At 37.8% G+C, this 17,246-nt stretch overlaps 1 protein-coding gene across 1 annotated transcript; it reads right to left on the reverse strand.

The window, feature by feature from the left end:
- Positions 1-126: 126 nt before the first annotated feature.
- Positions 127-16,262, reverse strand: scfd1 (sec1 family domain containing 1). Its single transcript, XM_081603509.1, has 25 exons — positions 16,142-16,262; positions 14,178-14,248; positions 13,075-13,163; positions 12,041-12,131; positions 11,590-11,712; positions 10,361-10,448; positions 9,182-9,271; positions 8,479-8,534; positions 7,944-8,029; positions 6,957-7,056; positions 6,641-6,780; positions 5,685-5,775; positions 5,500-5,573; positions 4,601-4,682; positions 4,300-4,396; positions 4,118-4,188; positions 3,512-3,591; positions 2,895-2,957; positions 2,359-2,434; positions 2,055-2,108; positions 1,784-1,836; positions 1,658-1,691; positions 1,176-1,241; positions 396-464; positions 127-295 (listed from the first exon to the last, which is right to left on the reverse strand). The coding sequence occupies exons 1-25, from the start codon at positions 16,170-16,172 to the stop codon at positions 272-274; spliced, it is 1,899 nt and encodes a 632-aa protein (XP_081459635.1). The 5' UTR covers positions 16,173-16,262; the 3' UTR covers positions 127-271.
- Positions 16,263-17,246: the final 984 nt, after the last annotated feature.

Consider the following 17,246-nt stretch of genomic DNA (forward strand, 5'->3'; position numbering starts at 1 on the left):
TTTGTAATGATTAAATCCGTTTTTGGTTTTCTCCTTTTCCACACTGAAAGCCGGCGTCCGGTTTGCTGCTGCTCAGAGAAAAACTGCTGGTTTTCTCGTTTACTCTAATGACTTGGAAGCAGCAGCGACTTCAGACTGTTCAGGTTTATTAGGCATGAGTGGATGGAGCAGATTTACAAAGACAGAAATATTTAGTCCATTTACAGAAGAGAGCTGATATAAAACAGAGGTTAGCTAGGAAACAGAAGGATCGGTTTTATTGGTGCACAGGTCACTTCTGTCCAAGTTGAGAGAGCTGAGGGAAAAAAACAACAAAAAAGGCGGTCAGCAGGGGGCAACAACACACACAGACCACAGTCATGCAACAGGTGAACAGTAGAGGTGTGTGTTCTGACCTGCTTCATAAACTGAGCTGCGTTGAAGAGCTCACTGCAGCCATAAACCACCTTCCTCCCCGGTTTTGACTGAAAAATAAGAAAAGACCAAGAGGATTTTTACTTAGTTAGAAAGCAAAACATCGAGACAGGAAATAAATCCACAGTTTCCTGAACATTTCTAGCACAGCTGGTAAAATGTAACGGAAGAGGAACCAGCCTGCTCATCTTCAGGTTGATGTTTGGACCCGGTTCTGACTATCTGGGAATTCTGGCCCAGTCATCGTTGATGGTTTTGTGAAGAAGACTTTTTTTTTTACCTTACAGAACTGATGACCTGACATACAGAGCTGTGAAAAAGGATTTGCTCCCCTAGGAGTTACAGTGGACCAGGCAACTATGAACAAGAGCATAACTTGGCACAGATGGGGAATTAATAAAAAAATAAAAACGTTAGCCATTTTCTTGACAAAATGAATAGTTCTGGTGTTGATTCATACATATCTGGAGCCACAGAAACCACATTTTGATTTTTCCACCTGGTCACCATTGTCGTGGAAAATATGTTTTTGCATTTAAATTGCCAATTAGACGTTTGGTGTCAAATCATAGCCACATATTTTGAATAATAGAAATCATATTTTTGGTTTATTCTGGTGGAAACTTTGCAAAATGGTTTTAATGGAGAATGTTTAAACTACAAATACAATTAGCTGATTGTGGAGATGGCTAACCAAAACGTTAGCTTCATAAAACGCTAATTTGTTAAATGAGAATCTTAGCTCTGCTTATGCGGCTAACCTTAGCGTAGTCCACCAGGTTCTGGTACTCGATGTAGTTTCCTCCTCCAACCACAAACACGATGGCCTGAAACACACAAGATCTCACTGAGGCACAGAGGAAAGCAACACACACATCCAACACATGATCACGTCCACACATTCAGCACAACACCAAGGAGAAAACGATCAACATCAGAGGGTTGTGGTGGCTTGCTGACCAGTTGAGTCCACAGTTTACAGGAAAACAGGATCAAAGTACAGATGATCAATAATTCTGATCTGTAATAGTTTTCTGTAATATGCTGCTAACTTTAAAATAACATTGATGGAGATGATCCAACAATGTTATTGATGGATCATCAATAACATTGATGATCCATCAATGTTATTGATGGATCATCTAACTGACCCTTTACACTAAACTTCTAACTTTCTGACTGTAAATCCATCTTGTTCTGGGAATGAGAAGGAATCCATCATAGTTCCAGACACTAAACGTACCTCCTGAAATGGATTTTTGTTCCTGGGAATGGAGCTGAAAAAGAAGTGAGTGAGATGATGAGACAGTCCGCACAGCGCCGTCTGATTCTGCTCATCTGTTAGGGGAGTTGCTGATTCTTGTCCTACCTCTCGCTGCCCCGCAGCATCTTTGGGTCAAAGTAGCGATAATCATCAGTTTCCTGAAAGAAAAAAACCCCAAAACATCATAAACAGAGAGATGACAATTATGAAAACGCTGTAGATGCACACATCCTACATTTTGAACTAGGGATGAACAATGCATCGGCCAGGATCGGTTATCTCTTAATGTATTGGTATCAGCCCGAAAAATAAAACGGGGCCAAAATGAAGATTTTTTTTTAAATTTTTCATCTTCAGCAAAGCAACAAAAACTCACAGGATGAGATTTCATTTCCATCAGGTTGTCCACAATCCGAGTCACCGGAAAGTTCTGAAGATAACACAAGTTGTATAAGTTTCAGTAAAACCTTTTTGTACACATATACATGACAATAAAATAACCAGACATATTGTCCAGGTTCAGGTAAAGCACATTTGTTCATGTCTAAACTTGACTGTTACTTGCAAATAAAGAAATGAAAACTGATCTAAACAAGTCTTCATGACTTCCTGCCATCTGATGGCAGTTTTTTTTTTTTTTTTTTGCTGGTCCTTTAAGTAACTAAACATATTTGACTCACATGTTCTTTGAGCACCAGGTTCTTCACTCCCTCAATGACAAACTGAGAGCCAGTGTTCATGACTCTGGAGAACAGCCTGGAGCAGGAGAGGAGGACAGCGTTATGCTAACGTACTTCCTCTAACGAGCTTCAATCAGGCAGCTACAACATCAAATACATGAAGACTTAAGATTTCCTCTGGAAAAGTACCCAAAACGAAAAACAGTTTCAGACACTGTTTGGAAAGTTTTCCTTCTTAAAGTGAGTGGGTAGAGCTTATATTCATGAGTGCTCAATAGTCCAGGTATTACAGTATTATTTTTTAAGCCTTCTTTTGTAAAATATAGTCAATTATAGGTGAAAGGTTGTGCTGTGACTGTAAAACTTTTAATCAAGTAATTGCAGAATCTGTAATTAATCAGATTTTAATCAAAAACTATATATCAACAAAAATAAGCACCATTGGAAATACTTAAAATCTAATGTTCAAAGTAAAATCCCTATCAGTACGAATAAAGCAGGCTGTAAGAAAGAGCAGCAGAGTGAAGGCCGGTTACCCCTTCGGTTTGACTCCACTGTTGCCGTAGTTAGCTGGGCCGGAAGCCATTTTGGTAAACGCCCTGAGGAGAAACACATAAACACAAAGTGAGCAACAAACACAACCAACTTTACTTTTAATGTTCCACCAGTGGAACAAAGAAACACAAAGAACATTTTTGCTGCTGTTTACAAATTTGTCACAAAATTCAGGAGATGCTGATTGAAGATCCCTTTACACTTCACAAGAACAGAAAGATGTCTTCTCACTGCCAGAGCTGCGCTCCTGGTTTCACAGCTCTTCAAGAATATTTTCTTAAATGAGTTTCTGAGAGATGTGAAGGTTGTGTGCAGCAGTGGGAGAGATAAAGAGGGAGTCCTGGGTCTGGGTTTGTGTGCAGTATGAAAATATTGTGGCCAGAATAACTTTGTTCTCGTCGTCTCAACGCATTTCTCTGCTCTTGAAAAACCAACATTTAAACCACCACAAACAGCCAATCTGTCATCAAACTGTTTGGAGGATTTATCTTTATTAAGCTAATTTATTTTTCCCTTTATATAGTGACTTTATATTAACTCAATCAGTATTCAACAGTTAAATGTTAACATAACAGACGGAGAGAAGCTAAGGACTTACTTCCACTGTTTGATGTAGTTTAGAGGTGAAAGGTCACAGCCTGCGTCCACCAAAGCCTTCCTGTACTGCTCCAAATCAGACTACCAAAACACACACAGAGCAAAGTTACTAACATACATGGACATTAGGATTTCTCACAGCTTTAGAACCTTACGGCAGAATTTAAAGGTCTTAGCGCTGTCAGTCCCCTTCATGAAGGAGAACAACTTCCTGTTCCAGGAAAACCGTTTATCCGTCACCGCCGGTGGCCATGGTAACTAGCTTGAGCATTCAGGACAGGTTCTGTCATTGTGAACTAGTTGTAGTGTAACAGAGAGCATTGGGGAGGGTGTGAGCAGCAAATATATGAGGTGATTGACAGCACTAAGAACTCCTGGCTCTGATTGGTTGTTTTTGACTGTATTTCTGCAGGTGGCAGCAGGACCACAGGGAAAAGGCAGAGGAGCTCCATTTGTCCACCGATTCTCTATCTCATGTTAAACTGTCACAACACAGTGACAGTTTAACAAATATGTAAAAAAAACAAACATATTTTATAAGTTACATAGTGCAGCTTTAATGCTAAGTGTGTGACCAAAGGCCAGTGTGCTGGGCGGAATGTGGTACCTCTGAAGGAACCTGCTGAGCTGTGATGTAGTAGATGAGGAAGAGTCTCATTTTATCCTCTGGAGTTCCCGCTGTCCAACAGAAACATTCACACACACTGTCAGTACATCGCTAACATACAACATGTACAAACATTTATAAGATGAGTGTGTGTGAGTGTGTGTGTGTGTGTGTGTCCGTACCGTCTGGGTCACCGATGACGTCCAGCAGTGACTTGTCTATGGTTGATTTACTCATCAGCTTCTCTTCATGCTCAAAGTAAACATCTAATTTACGACTCTGATGACAAAAACAGAATGAAGTCAGTATGACCTAAAAACATTTGACCTAAAAACTAGATAAAAAAATACTTGGTAAGATTTTGGTGCTTTTGCAAAAAAACTTTAGAAGTTAAAGATCCCAAAACCAGGTAATATGTTGGTATGTTCAAGTTTCAAACAGCCCTGCTGGCCGTCCTGCAGGCAGCCGGACGGCCTGCGGTACCTTAATGTGGTCGAGCACAGCAGTGGCAACGTTTGTGTGAAGATCAATCAGTCTTTTCTTCTCCAGGAGCTCAGGCAGAGAGCTGGAGACAACAGGACAATGGAACAACACATTAATGCTAAAAATGACATTACATTTCTCACAAGGGCCATTTTTCTAAAGAAAGTTATGCTTTAGACAAAGGCATTGTGTTGAACGTCTTCAAAACTGATTTAAAAATACAGACTGAGTATCAAACAGTGGGGGAGGAAGAAAAAGGCAGCTGACATAACCTGAGTCACGCAGCTCCAGGAGGACATTAGCAAAATGAGGAATGCCTTGTAATCTCTAAAAACCTTTGGTTCAATTAGGGAATTTCATCCATTTGGGGAAAGGTACGTTGTAAAAACTCAACCTTTCAGTTACTCAGCCCCTGCCTGGTCTAATTACTCTGATAGGATCAGCAACCCAGACAGATTTTTGTGATTCTGCGATTGCAGAAAATAATAAGAAACAAAAATATCAACAGATTCCTGCGTTTCTTTGCTCTAATGCAATTGCTATTGCTCTAATTTTTACTTCGATGTGAGGAGAAGAAAAAAATAATCACAAAATTTCTTGCAAATATTTCTGAAGTAGCACCACAAAATGAGTGGTTATTGCAAAAGGCATAAAAATAAATATAAATCACACAAAACAATCAGGAAATCCAGGACGGTCTGGAGTAGGCTAAGATAACAACATAACATTTTTAAAACTTATTCTTTAAAAGCTACAGATGTGCTAAATGTAACTTCCTGTTTCTGCTCATTCTATGATGCTTCTATTAAGGCATCATCTCTAAGCAAAGCAACATGAATCTAGACAGAGATCCATGGACTGTTTAAAGCATTGCTCTCTTCTTCTCTGTTTCTTCTCACCTGACGGCTGAGGTGAGCTTGGCTGTGTTGTCTGACAGCATGCTGATGGCTCCTTCATCCTCGCCGTCCAAACCCTGGACATGCAACACATCTGTCATTAGTAAACTTCAATCATTGTCAGACTGTGAAAGATTTCAGTAAAGAGTAGTTTTTAGGTGTTGCGTGTGTGTTTGTGTGAGGCTAACCATAATGCTTTTCAGCCGTTTGACCTCGTCTTCCTGGGCTCTGTATGCATCAAGTTCTACCTGGACCGACTCCGCCACCTCTGGGAATGGACTGTTAGAAAGACAGCAACGTAGCAGCAGAGAGACAACTGGCGTTTTTTTTATTTAAATACGGTATAGAAACCAAACCAGTGTCACAAACCTCAGTAATTAAAGGGGCAAGTGGTGCCATATTAAAGCACAATCAAGCAACTATGTTAACTTCAGTTGTTAAAAAAATTCTATATACCGTATTTTCCACACTATAAGGCACACCGGATTATAAGGCGCACTGTCGGGTTTTGAGGAAATTGAAGGTTTTTAGGTGTGCCTTATAGTGCGGAAAATACGGTACATTAAAAATGATGCTATTTTTGATATATATATTGTACACTGTTACGTTGTAACCCTGTAACAACATTTTTAATCAGCATTGTACTGAGAGGTAGCTCCTATAACTCAGCAGATGAGCAGTTCCACCAGATGTTTGCTAATTGCTGCCGGCTAGTCTGAAGGAAGAGGGCTCTGTGAGGCAGAAGCTGGGAAGCTCAGAAACTGCAGCTCTGAGGAGGAGCGGTGTCTTGGAGGCGGAGCTAGGTCCACCCTGGTGTTTTGTACAGATGAATGGCTGCCATGGAGCGTAAAGGATTTATCAAACATGCACAAAAAAAAATCCAGGTGTGTTTTTGATGAGGGAATAACATTATAATATCTCTTAATACTCGATTTTACATGATACTGTCGCTTTAACAACCTCAGATATACAGAAAAAAGAATCACTTATTAACTTCAGGACAGAACAGAATCATCTAGTTCTCATCTAGACATTAAGGTACAAGCTAAGTGAAATTTAAAATCAAATTGTTTTAAACTTGATTTAGAGAATGGCGGTTAAAGCTCCTGGTGATGTTTGTGAAACATGTTGCTTAGGAACTGACCTGCCCTTGTGCTTCTGCCAAAACATATCAGCAGCAGTGAGGTCATACGTCTTCTTGGTCTTTTTCTTTGGTCTGGCGCCAGCGTGTGATGGATCGGTCCCCCCTCCCTCCTCCATCATCACCCTATTCAGATGGAAATCCTGATGGACACCGAAAACAATCATGTTTACTCTGCATGTCTACCAAGAGCTAAAAGCTTTTAGTATACTGTAAAACATTAAAAATTGCCCATCTGTAAATGTATTTTTAATGAAGTTTGTTCTGCATTACAGGTGCACTGCAACATGAAACATTTTACTCAGACAGGCCAACTCACCAGGACATCATGGATCAGAGCCTGATAGGTCCAGGTGTGGTGAAGGGGCGTGGCCATGTCCATGTTGCGGTCTGCTAGAACCAGAAGGGGCCTCTGGAAACTGGTAAGGACAAAATCCATCATGGATTATGGAGTTCACAGAGTAACATGTCTGACCTGTTACAGAACATCACATCCTCTCTCTCTAGTAAACGTCTTTTGTATTTTTATGTTTCAGATTCAAACAATCAAAGTTTTTTTCAGCAGCTTGTATTTTTTTTCTCAAATATTCAATCATTAGCTCTACGCTGTTGTTAAAATCAACCTAGTGCTGGACAGTAAATACATTTTTCTGTTTTTGAGAATTTAATTTTTGGAAAATCAGATTTTTTTTTCCATCAATGCTCTCTGAGTTTCCATACTTCAGAGTGATGTCAGGTCACACAGCAACTACCATCTATTTTAGCAAGTGTGTTTTACAGCTTCTATTTAGTTCAACTATAAATTCAGGTCAACCCACAGAATGAAAGATTTAAATAATAGCAAGTTTTTAAAGATATTTGCTGTAATTTTTTAAGGAAAAAGTTTGAGGGAATTTTTTTTTAATTAAAATCGGAAATTAATTTTGGGATAGTAGTTCTGTCTCTCTCTTTTTCTCATAGATCAGGTAGCATTTATTAACACTTTACAAACCCTCCATCACGTTCAGCCCTAAAGATCCATCTATTAAGTTATGCTTCCCAAGCTAAATGTGCTAAATGGTGGCTGATAAAGCTAATAATTATGTACACAGAGTGAGTGACAGATGAAAGCTGCTTCTGTTGATATTTACACTTCGGCACAAATCAGGTACAACAACAGTGACGCTACTGAAATGTAAAATGCTAAACTTGAACAAAAAGTTAAAAAGTCACATTAGCTGCATTGTCGTTAATTTGAGCAACTCAACGACTGTAATGATTGATTAAAATCTAGTTTAACATAAAAAACATTCTACTGTTCACCAACCTGAACTGTCCGGCAGTCATACTGTCTCCAGTAAACAGACTATTTCTGGCGTCCCGCAGGTTCTCACGGAGCTTTTTATCCAGCTTCTGTACACACAACACAATATACACAAAAGACATCAATCTATTGGAAATTCTTACTAAGCAAAATCAAATGTATCCTGTTCAATATGGTATAATATCCTTTGAAAATGGAGAACTTAACTGCAGACAACAATAAGAACATAAAATAAAAATGAAAACTAAAAGTGGAAGAGATTCACTGCAGATGCTTCATTCCAGAACATTCCAAGCTTCATGGTCTGTTGAAAAACATTTAGAGAGAAAAAAACGACAGAAACACCAAACAATCTCTCTTTAACCCGTCTATTGATATTCAAAGGGTTGAGGATATTTTTGGTTTAACTGATCAATTCATATGATAAAAAAAATTAATTAGGCATATTGGAACATATCAGGAATGTAATTGGAAATGTTTAGCTTTCACAACACTTCCAAAACTTCCTCCAAAAGTGTCAGATAGAAGATAGACTTACCACAGCCACCATCTCTGCAGCGTTTCCCCTGGGGCATCGGATGATTGGCACTGCACCTGAATCACAATGTCACACACTGATTAAGTGTCAGAAATTTCATAAAGTTGGTTATTTTTTACCCTGCACTTAAACAGGAAAATGCTTTGGTAAAGGTGAACATAACATCTAACACAGAGGAATCTCAGCTTCCATGTTAGAGGTTGAACGAACATTTACAGCAAAATGGGAAGCTGATTTGAGAAATCATTGACTCTATGTACAGATAATTACGACTCAAACAATTTAACAATATATAATTAGTTTTATTAGTAGTACTTCAGCATAAGTAGACAAATCTTTGAAGAACAGCAAACGTTTACATGTTCCAATTTAAATGAAACAACTGTTAAAAAATGTACGGTTGATAGTAGTTACCCATTTATTGCCAACTTAGCAACTTTGAAAAAAGTCAATATCAGCCAAAATTAGATTTGGAAGATCAGGCTTTATAAAGATTAGTGATCGGCCAAAATAAAACTGCAATCAGTGCAATTCTTATATTTTCTTTCAATTTGCAAAATTAAATGTATAAGAAACTTGATGGGATGGTTTCAGTTTCTTACATCTCCTTTTTAAAATAAAGTGCATCTATGTGCAGTCACATGTGATCAGTGTGTATTGTGTGAGTGATTCCTCTTCTTTAGCAGTATGTAATGGTACTCACCCAGAGTAACAAAGAAACAGAAGAGGCTGTCTACGATGGTGTCCATTATGGCCTCCATGTCTGTGTCTTGGATGTCTGCTCTGTTGATGGCTGCACAGGTAAGAAAGGCAGAGACAGTTTACATTAACTAGGCCAGAACTGTAACTCAGTTGTGTATGTGTTTTAGAACGTTTTTCAGGAAAAAAGGAGCAGCTGTGAGAAGTTTGAAAGGTCAACATTTCCTTTAAAGCAGACATCAGCACAATGGTTGTTTATGACCTCAGCTAAATGAATGGTGTATAAATAACACCTCACTTTTCATTCCAACAGTGCCCTTATGCATAAAGTTCAGGTTAAATGATTACAAAAAAAAAAAACACTCATATGACTGAGTGATGGTTGCTGTCTACAGTTTCACCTCTGGACCTGAGTGTTGGAAAACATTTAGGACTCATCACATGTGTTCAGGCTTTTATCAGTCCTTCCATGATGAAGAATGTGATGTTATCCTTTGACGATACATTGACCTCACCAAGAAGGACATTCAGTTCAGCATTGATGCAACAGCATTGATCGGCCAGATATCAGAATTGACCAATTTTCTCCTGACTGGTTTTGATTGGCGATCATCATAAAAGATTGTTTTTCTCATTAAATAAATGCATCAAAAGTAAGAATCCCACTGTTTTTTGTTGTTGTTGCTTAAAAACACCTCAACATTTACGAGTAAAGTACTTTGACTTCGCTTTTTTGCTTGAATAAAAATCAGACAGTGGTTAGGGACAGATGCTTTGATGTAGAAATGGAAAAAATCTTGAAATTCCTTAATTTTCTGTTGGATAGAGTCAATGAAAGAATCTGCAGCACATGTTTTTCTCTATTATGTGTTACATTCTTTGAGGAAAAAAACAGAAGTGGTAAAAATAATAATTTGCAAGTTATAGCTCCAAGAAAACTGGAAATTCAAGGGAATGAATGATCAAAGTCTGGTCAATCCAGTACAACTTAGAAACCTCAACTCCTACAGACAGCTTCCAAACATAGTTCCAGTTATAGTGCTGAAAAATCCATGCTATCCCAGAGGAAAAAAACTATTTCAGAGCTATGACTGGAAGCAGATTACAAGTAAGAAAAGTGGAGTGTCATTACTGAGGTCACATAGAGATATAACAAGAAAAGATGTATATGAATATATATTACCATGGTAAGAGATGAGCTCTTTGTTTTGGTGGCAGAGGATGAACATGTCATCTTCCAGGGTGATGAAGTTCAGGTACTGATCAAACACCTGTAAAATAAACATTATTAATATCAATCCACTGAAAATATAGGAAAACCTGTAACATGGCTTCTCGTGTCATTTGCAGCTTATAGAAAACTAGTTTATAGAAGACTAGATATGTACACTTTGTTTTTTCTTTTCCAAGCTAGTGGGTGTAGTCAGATGCATACAATAGTCTGGAAGTTAAAAAATAAAAATCAGAAGGAAACCTCTGTAAGAAAATGTTCTAGCTGTCTTCTCTGAGTTTATTTGCATACAGCAGTTAGTGAGACCTGGATCCATGTGATCCCTCAATACTGATGTGGATGCCAGGGTTGAACTGGACCGCAGTACCGTCTCATTACATCATCATAGTAATGACTGGTAGCTTATATGTTTGTAACCAGGGATGCACCAATTCACTTTTTTCACTTCAGATACCAAAATCTGATGCTAAGTATCGGTCGATACCAATCTGATAGAAAAAAATCTGAGTTGAATTGACTTAGAACTTTCATTTGTTCAGTTAGTGAAATTAAGAATAGAACAGCCAATGTAAAATAAATAATAAAGAAACTGAAACTGACATAAACAAACGGTTGGCTTCTTTGGTCAAACATGTAAAAGAAAAACTGCAAAAAACCTTTAAAAAGAATTCAGAACGTGCAATTAGGAGATCTAAGTATAATATAAAATAAATAATAAAGCATGATCTTGGTAAGAGCATAAAGCATAGAATTAGACTGAATAGATCTGCCCTTATGGATTGGGAACATTATCACCGTTCCTCCATCTAGAATTTTTTTCAGTATCAGATATTAACATGGGATCGGTACATCTCTAATTGTAATGACATTTTCTCATTATCAATCTAAAACTTATAATATAGTTAATACAAGTTATTACCATCCAATAAGTCCATCTGATGATATGAACATATTTGTATCTGATACTCATGTGTTTAAACATAACATATTCAGCTAACACATGGCTAACATCAAACAGTAAATTAAAGGAAAGGACAAGACAGGACATGAGCTGCTTGGTAAGTTCCACAATGTCCCTCAGAAATCAGTTCACTTCTATTAAGATGTTCACTGTGTCGACAACATCTATAACAGAAACAAACTGAACTCTTAACAAAGTCTAAAAACGACTGATCAGTTACCTTGGTGACTTGGCTGACTGCATTAGCAGCCAGGGCAGCACTGGCAATGTCCTCCAGTTTACTCCGACTGATGGCAGAGATGAAGTTCAGGAAGTACGACTCATACAGCTGGCTCCTCAAATCCTACACACACAAAGTTATACACAAAATGCCACTATGTCACACAGTGTTATTTAGCCACTAAATCCAATGTGGTTCAGAAATTGCTAATATATACTCAACAAAATTCTAAACGTAAAACTATTTTTCAGTCGTTTTGTCCCCACTGGGCATGAACTGAACTCAAAGATCTTCTATGTACACAAAAAACCCCTCTCTCAAATATCGTTCCCAAATCTGTCCCAGAACCAGTCAGTATCTGGCCTGACAAAGGTTGACACATCGCCTTCACTTAGACTTAATCATCAAGCTGAGTCATGTTTCAGGTATCAGAGCTAAAATGTGGGAGCACCTGACAGATCCTGTCGATGTTCTCCTCTGTGGGCATTAAGAAGTAGATGGCAGGAACGTCGGGAATAGGATCTCTGTCCGAGTGAAGAAGTCTACACATACAAAAATAAGGTGTAGCAGAACACTGTTTACATAAATACTACAAAAAAACATAACTTTGTATTACTGCTCAGTGTATTTTAATCAGCAGACTGGTTCCTCTTGTAAGTTACAGTCCCTTTAAAATACAAACACCAATTTTCATTTTTGCTTTTTAACAAACCTAAAAGTATTAAAAATGCTTTTCAATTTATGACATCTAATTTCAATGGTACAATTTCAAGACATAATAGTTGCTAGGATATTATTTTCCTGAAACAAATCAAGAAGCTGTGTGTGAAAAATGAAGTTAACCCATTCTAATTTATATTAAGAGGGCATCAGCTGCAGTGGATCCAAGTCTTTGACTAATTCTTAGCAAAAAAAAAGGATAGTTAAATTTCTGCTTAAAGGATTAACCATATTAAATATGATAAATCGAATATTGAAATAATCTAAGTTAGTAATCTATTAATCATTAACTGGAGCATACAGACTCAAAAACGGCCATATGCTGAAAGAACAACACAATGAGAGCAGCAATTAAACCCAAATTATTTATTCAGGAAGGATTTTAATACTCAGTAGCTTTATAATGTTTTATTACAAATTTAAAACTTTTACCATTTTTCCTCTTCTTCTTTTTGCGACATTGCTAAAGCCTGGCTGACTGTTTTGTACAGAGCTATATAAAACAATAAAACTGACTGCAATACCTTGAGCAGGTGGAACCTGGCTTTAAAACCCCTTTATTAGCAGCCATCTTGCCTCATGCAAATTAATCATCTCTAAAGCCCTAGCAGTGATGAAGAAGAGTCAGACAAAAAGTGGATCATTTTATATAACTGTAGTTGGTGGCAGAAATATTTTAGAGTTGTTAGCTTCCATATAGAGGCAAGTCAGTACTGTAAGAAGGTACAAATCCAAATAATAAAAATACAACAGTATATTTCTTACAGATGAAGAGTGATGCCCATGTCTCGCAGCTCTTTGACCGACAGCAGTGGAGAGATGATATCTTGACCAAATCTGTCGTATATTAACACCTGCAGAAAATCAATCATGTAAACATGAGACGCCCTGTGTTGTGTTTCTCCTTTGTTCTGCTGCTTGGGAGCCTAAAATGCAGTGGTGGCTTGTTGGTAACAGCGTTCTTTTGCTTGTAGAAAACAATTGTGCTGTACGACTGTGGCTAAGGGTTTGAAACTAACGTCCATCTTGTTTTCTAAAAACTCTACTGCCTACAGAAGTTTAACATATTTATCATCTATAAAAGGATTTTATTCTGAAAAAGTCCACATTTATACCATGGGATACTACATATGAGCTTGTGGGTTACATTTTGATTGATGACAATGCATTCTGCTTATCAGTGCTCAACTTTGCTACAATTTTTGACTTTGTTTCTGTTCTCTTCTCACTTTTTGTCACCTGAACACAGATACTCTGTGGGACAGGGTTGTTCTTCACCATCTTGATCCTTCATCATTGGGCAAAGTTAGTTTGAAGGGTTTATTCATGTCCTTTCAAACTGAAACAGCATAACACTGTTTCTAGACAAAACATGACCTTAACCTAACTGATTGAGATACTTCCATCTGAAGCCGATCTTATCCACCGCTCTTATCTTGCTCACCAAAAATCTAAATATTAGCCACTGTCCTCTTCTGCTCTGCTGTGAGAGACGTTTGACTGACAGTCTGGCCCACCAGGTCATGTCTGCATGTTTGCTATTAACAATAGTCACTCCACTGTTGCCAACTCAGCAACTTTCTTGCTGTATTTAGTAACATTTCAGATTAAAAAAAAAAATCTGCATCAGCCAAAATCAGAATTGGAAGACCAGGCTTTTTAAAGACTGGTGATCAGTCAGAAAACTGCACTCAGGGCACCCCTTGAATCATTATGTATCATTATTTATTTAGGGACAGATTCATTTGGCCTCTGTGTTCATAAAATCCCTTAATGTGCGTGAATGATGCCACCCTACTAACTTTTTGCCTGTGACTTTAATTGACCCAGCAAAGGAGAAATGAGTGGCCCAGTGACCAAAGTGTTACCTTCCATACTGGCTCAGCTGCTGCGTTCTTCAGAGGAGGAGTGTTGAAGTTCAACATTCGCTTTAAGGCGACTGCAGAAACACAAAAACACTATTTACTCTCTCAACAAGTGCTCAGATGAGCATCTTCTCATCATAAATATCTTGAACTGAAAAGATACATAAATCAGACGCTGTTCTTGGTAAATAAAGTACATAGAGGACAGGTTTTGGTTTTTAGAGAAATCTTTGGGACATATGGGACCTTACATTATTTTATGCAATTGCCATGGGACTGGAAATTCTCTAATCTTATTCCTACAGAAATTCCAAAAAGCAACCAAAAACAGCAGCACTTTGTAGCGCGACAGCAATGGAGAGATGATAAACTAGAAATAGTAACAGCTCAAAATTTAAAAACAGATTGAAATAGCCAAAATGTTCCAAAATCACAATTAGCACCACTTTGTACGAAATTCCATGTAAGGTTGGTAGGTAATCTTTTCACTTCACTAAAATCTTTCTTTTGAATGGCAGTATTCATGTTTTGGAGCCGTCCATCCAGAGTCAGAGCATCAATCTGATTTTAGCTCCCCGTGAAGGAATCAAAACATTAGGGTGATGGGAATGAGGCCTTCCAACCCAGAGATAAATCATCAAAATACCAGAGAAAACATGCAAAAAGCTGCTCTGGAATTACAGCAAAGGTTTGATTAATCTAAACTAAAGACTTAGATTATAATCATAGTTCTAACAAACCATTTTAAAATCTATAAAGATAGATTTTAAAAAATCTTGGTTGAATAGAAATCACTAAATTGAAATCTGCTAGGGTTATGAATAGTTTTGGGATTAGCTGAAAATATTATTTCGTAGAAAGTCAAGGAACAAAAATGTAGTTTGTACATCCCTGACAAACAAATATTGTTAAGGTTTAACACACACATCCTGTGTGTCTGGATGTTGGGAAGACACACAGGACGTGATTGGTGTAGAGCTGCCCCATCAGGGTCATCAGGTACAGCGTATGGCTCCTCACTCCATGATGCAGGGGTAAAGCTGGCAGGCCTCTCCACTACACTGGTACTGATGGCCCACAGTGAGATCCAGAAAAATATTCTGATACAACCAGCTGCCCACTATGGGACTGAACCCTTTATTATGCTGGTTCTAAACAAGCTGAATCATTTCTATCCCACCAGCGGCCTATTGGGGAAATTGACATAATGTGAACTAAATTATGTACAATACGTGATCTTTTCTCTCATTTTATTTTTTTTAATAAAATGTTTTAAATTTGCAACAACAACAAAAATTGTTTTTAGCATTTACTTTTTATTCCTTTTGAATTACTTTGGCTACAACGGTAGCTGAATAAAAATGTTCCATAGGAATGAAATTTGATATATTTCTGCTGAAATGTTTGGACATTTTATGTCCCCTTTAAAATTATGGGTAATGATGATGACTGTCGGACCACAAGAATTAGACCTATACATTTACATCCCACGACTTAAAGAAATATAATTTAGGGATTGTCGGCAACATAATGTATGGATGTATGGATAGATTTCTTTGTAGATCCAGGAGTTTCACGTGAAGACTTGTGTTTGAAATACATGAAGCCTTCAGCGTTAGCAGCAGGCTAGGACCATCTAGTTCTTCCGCTTGAAACCTTTCACCGCAAACAGCTGACACACTGCCACTGCTACTGACACTGACACTGACACTTTCGTTATTAGGAATTTAATACAAGTGGTAGATAAGCTAAGGTAGTTTCTCCCGAAAAGCCGCTGCTACGGGAAGCGACTCCACCGGCGGCTAGCTTGTGAAGCAGGTGGGCTGTGAGCCGGTTAGGAGGCTGGCACGCAGTTATAGAGGCTCAGGTTCTGACCCGGGTCTTTCAGAGCAGCCTGCCAGTAATTTGGCTGCCCTCCTGCCGCACAGGAGTTTCTACCAGAAGAAAAAAAAAATACTTTCGCTCACCTGTTTGCTTTTCTCGGACAGATGTCGCCATGTTTTATGTTGATAATGATGACGAAACCATTGACGTGGCAGCAACCCGGACGGACGTAGTCCTGCTTTAGAGATTAGTGGATTGCGAAGAGGTATCACTCTGTTTTCTTTTCCTGGAAACTTCATTGTGTTGGATCGAGTCATCACTCGTTCTACACTGGTACTTGTTGTAATTTTCAGTATATTAGAATGTCATTAAAATGCCAAATTATTTCCCTAATTTAATTTAAATAGTGGAACTCATATATTACATAGCAACATATTGATAGTGCTAAAGTGCTTATTTTTATCAAGTGGAACGCATGATTTGCATTAAATTAAAAGGTTATGTTCAGTTTCTCACAAAAAGACATCAAACCAATAGTTTTTTTCCGCTATTTTCATTAACCAATATTTTACTACTTTTATGGCCCCATGTACCTGACTGTACTGTTTAATAACTAAACTACACTCAGTCATTTCCATTTACTACACTGAATTTAAATATACTAAATCAAGTTGATTGAATCAAATAAACATGAATTTTATCGTATATTATTCAATATGAATTTCCCTAACAAAGTACGTTGTGTATTTAGAAATAGATAGCAAAATTTAATTTTAGTATTAGGCTATAGGTCTAATTCCAACTTCCTCCTGTCTCATGACGATGTCTCCCGGAGCAAAAGCACTGGACCCCAGAATGCCTACAGATTTGATTATTAGTTTGTTCACATTTCTGAGTATGAAAGGGTGAATGCAGCCAAGTTGTCCATTTATATTTCAGTCCTTTATTTCCTGTCATTTTTATGACTGTGGCTTACAGATCATGAAAAATCCAAATTCAATGTCTCAGAAAATTAGGATAAATACTGGAGACTCATGGTGTCACAGCCTAATCAGAATGTCAAAAGAACAATAATGAAGAAGTTGGTTGCTCAGAGTGTTTCATTCAAGAATTTTCATAGAAAGTTGAGCAGAAGGAAAAAATGTGGTATAAATGAACATATTTTTCAAAAATCTGACATGTCTGTTTGGAATATCCCTTTTAATTGGATTTTTATGTTGTATTTAAATATTCTGAGACACAGAATGT

This window comes from Poecilia reticulata, chromosome 22 (assembly GCF_904066995.2).
Source record: "Poecilia reticulata chromosome 22, P_reticulata-male-v2, whole genome shotgun sequence".
NCBI classification, from domain to species: Eukaryota; Metazoa; Chordata; class Actinopteri; order Cyprinodontiformes; family Poeciliidae; genus Poecilia; species Poecilia reticulata.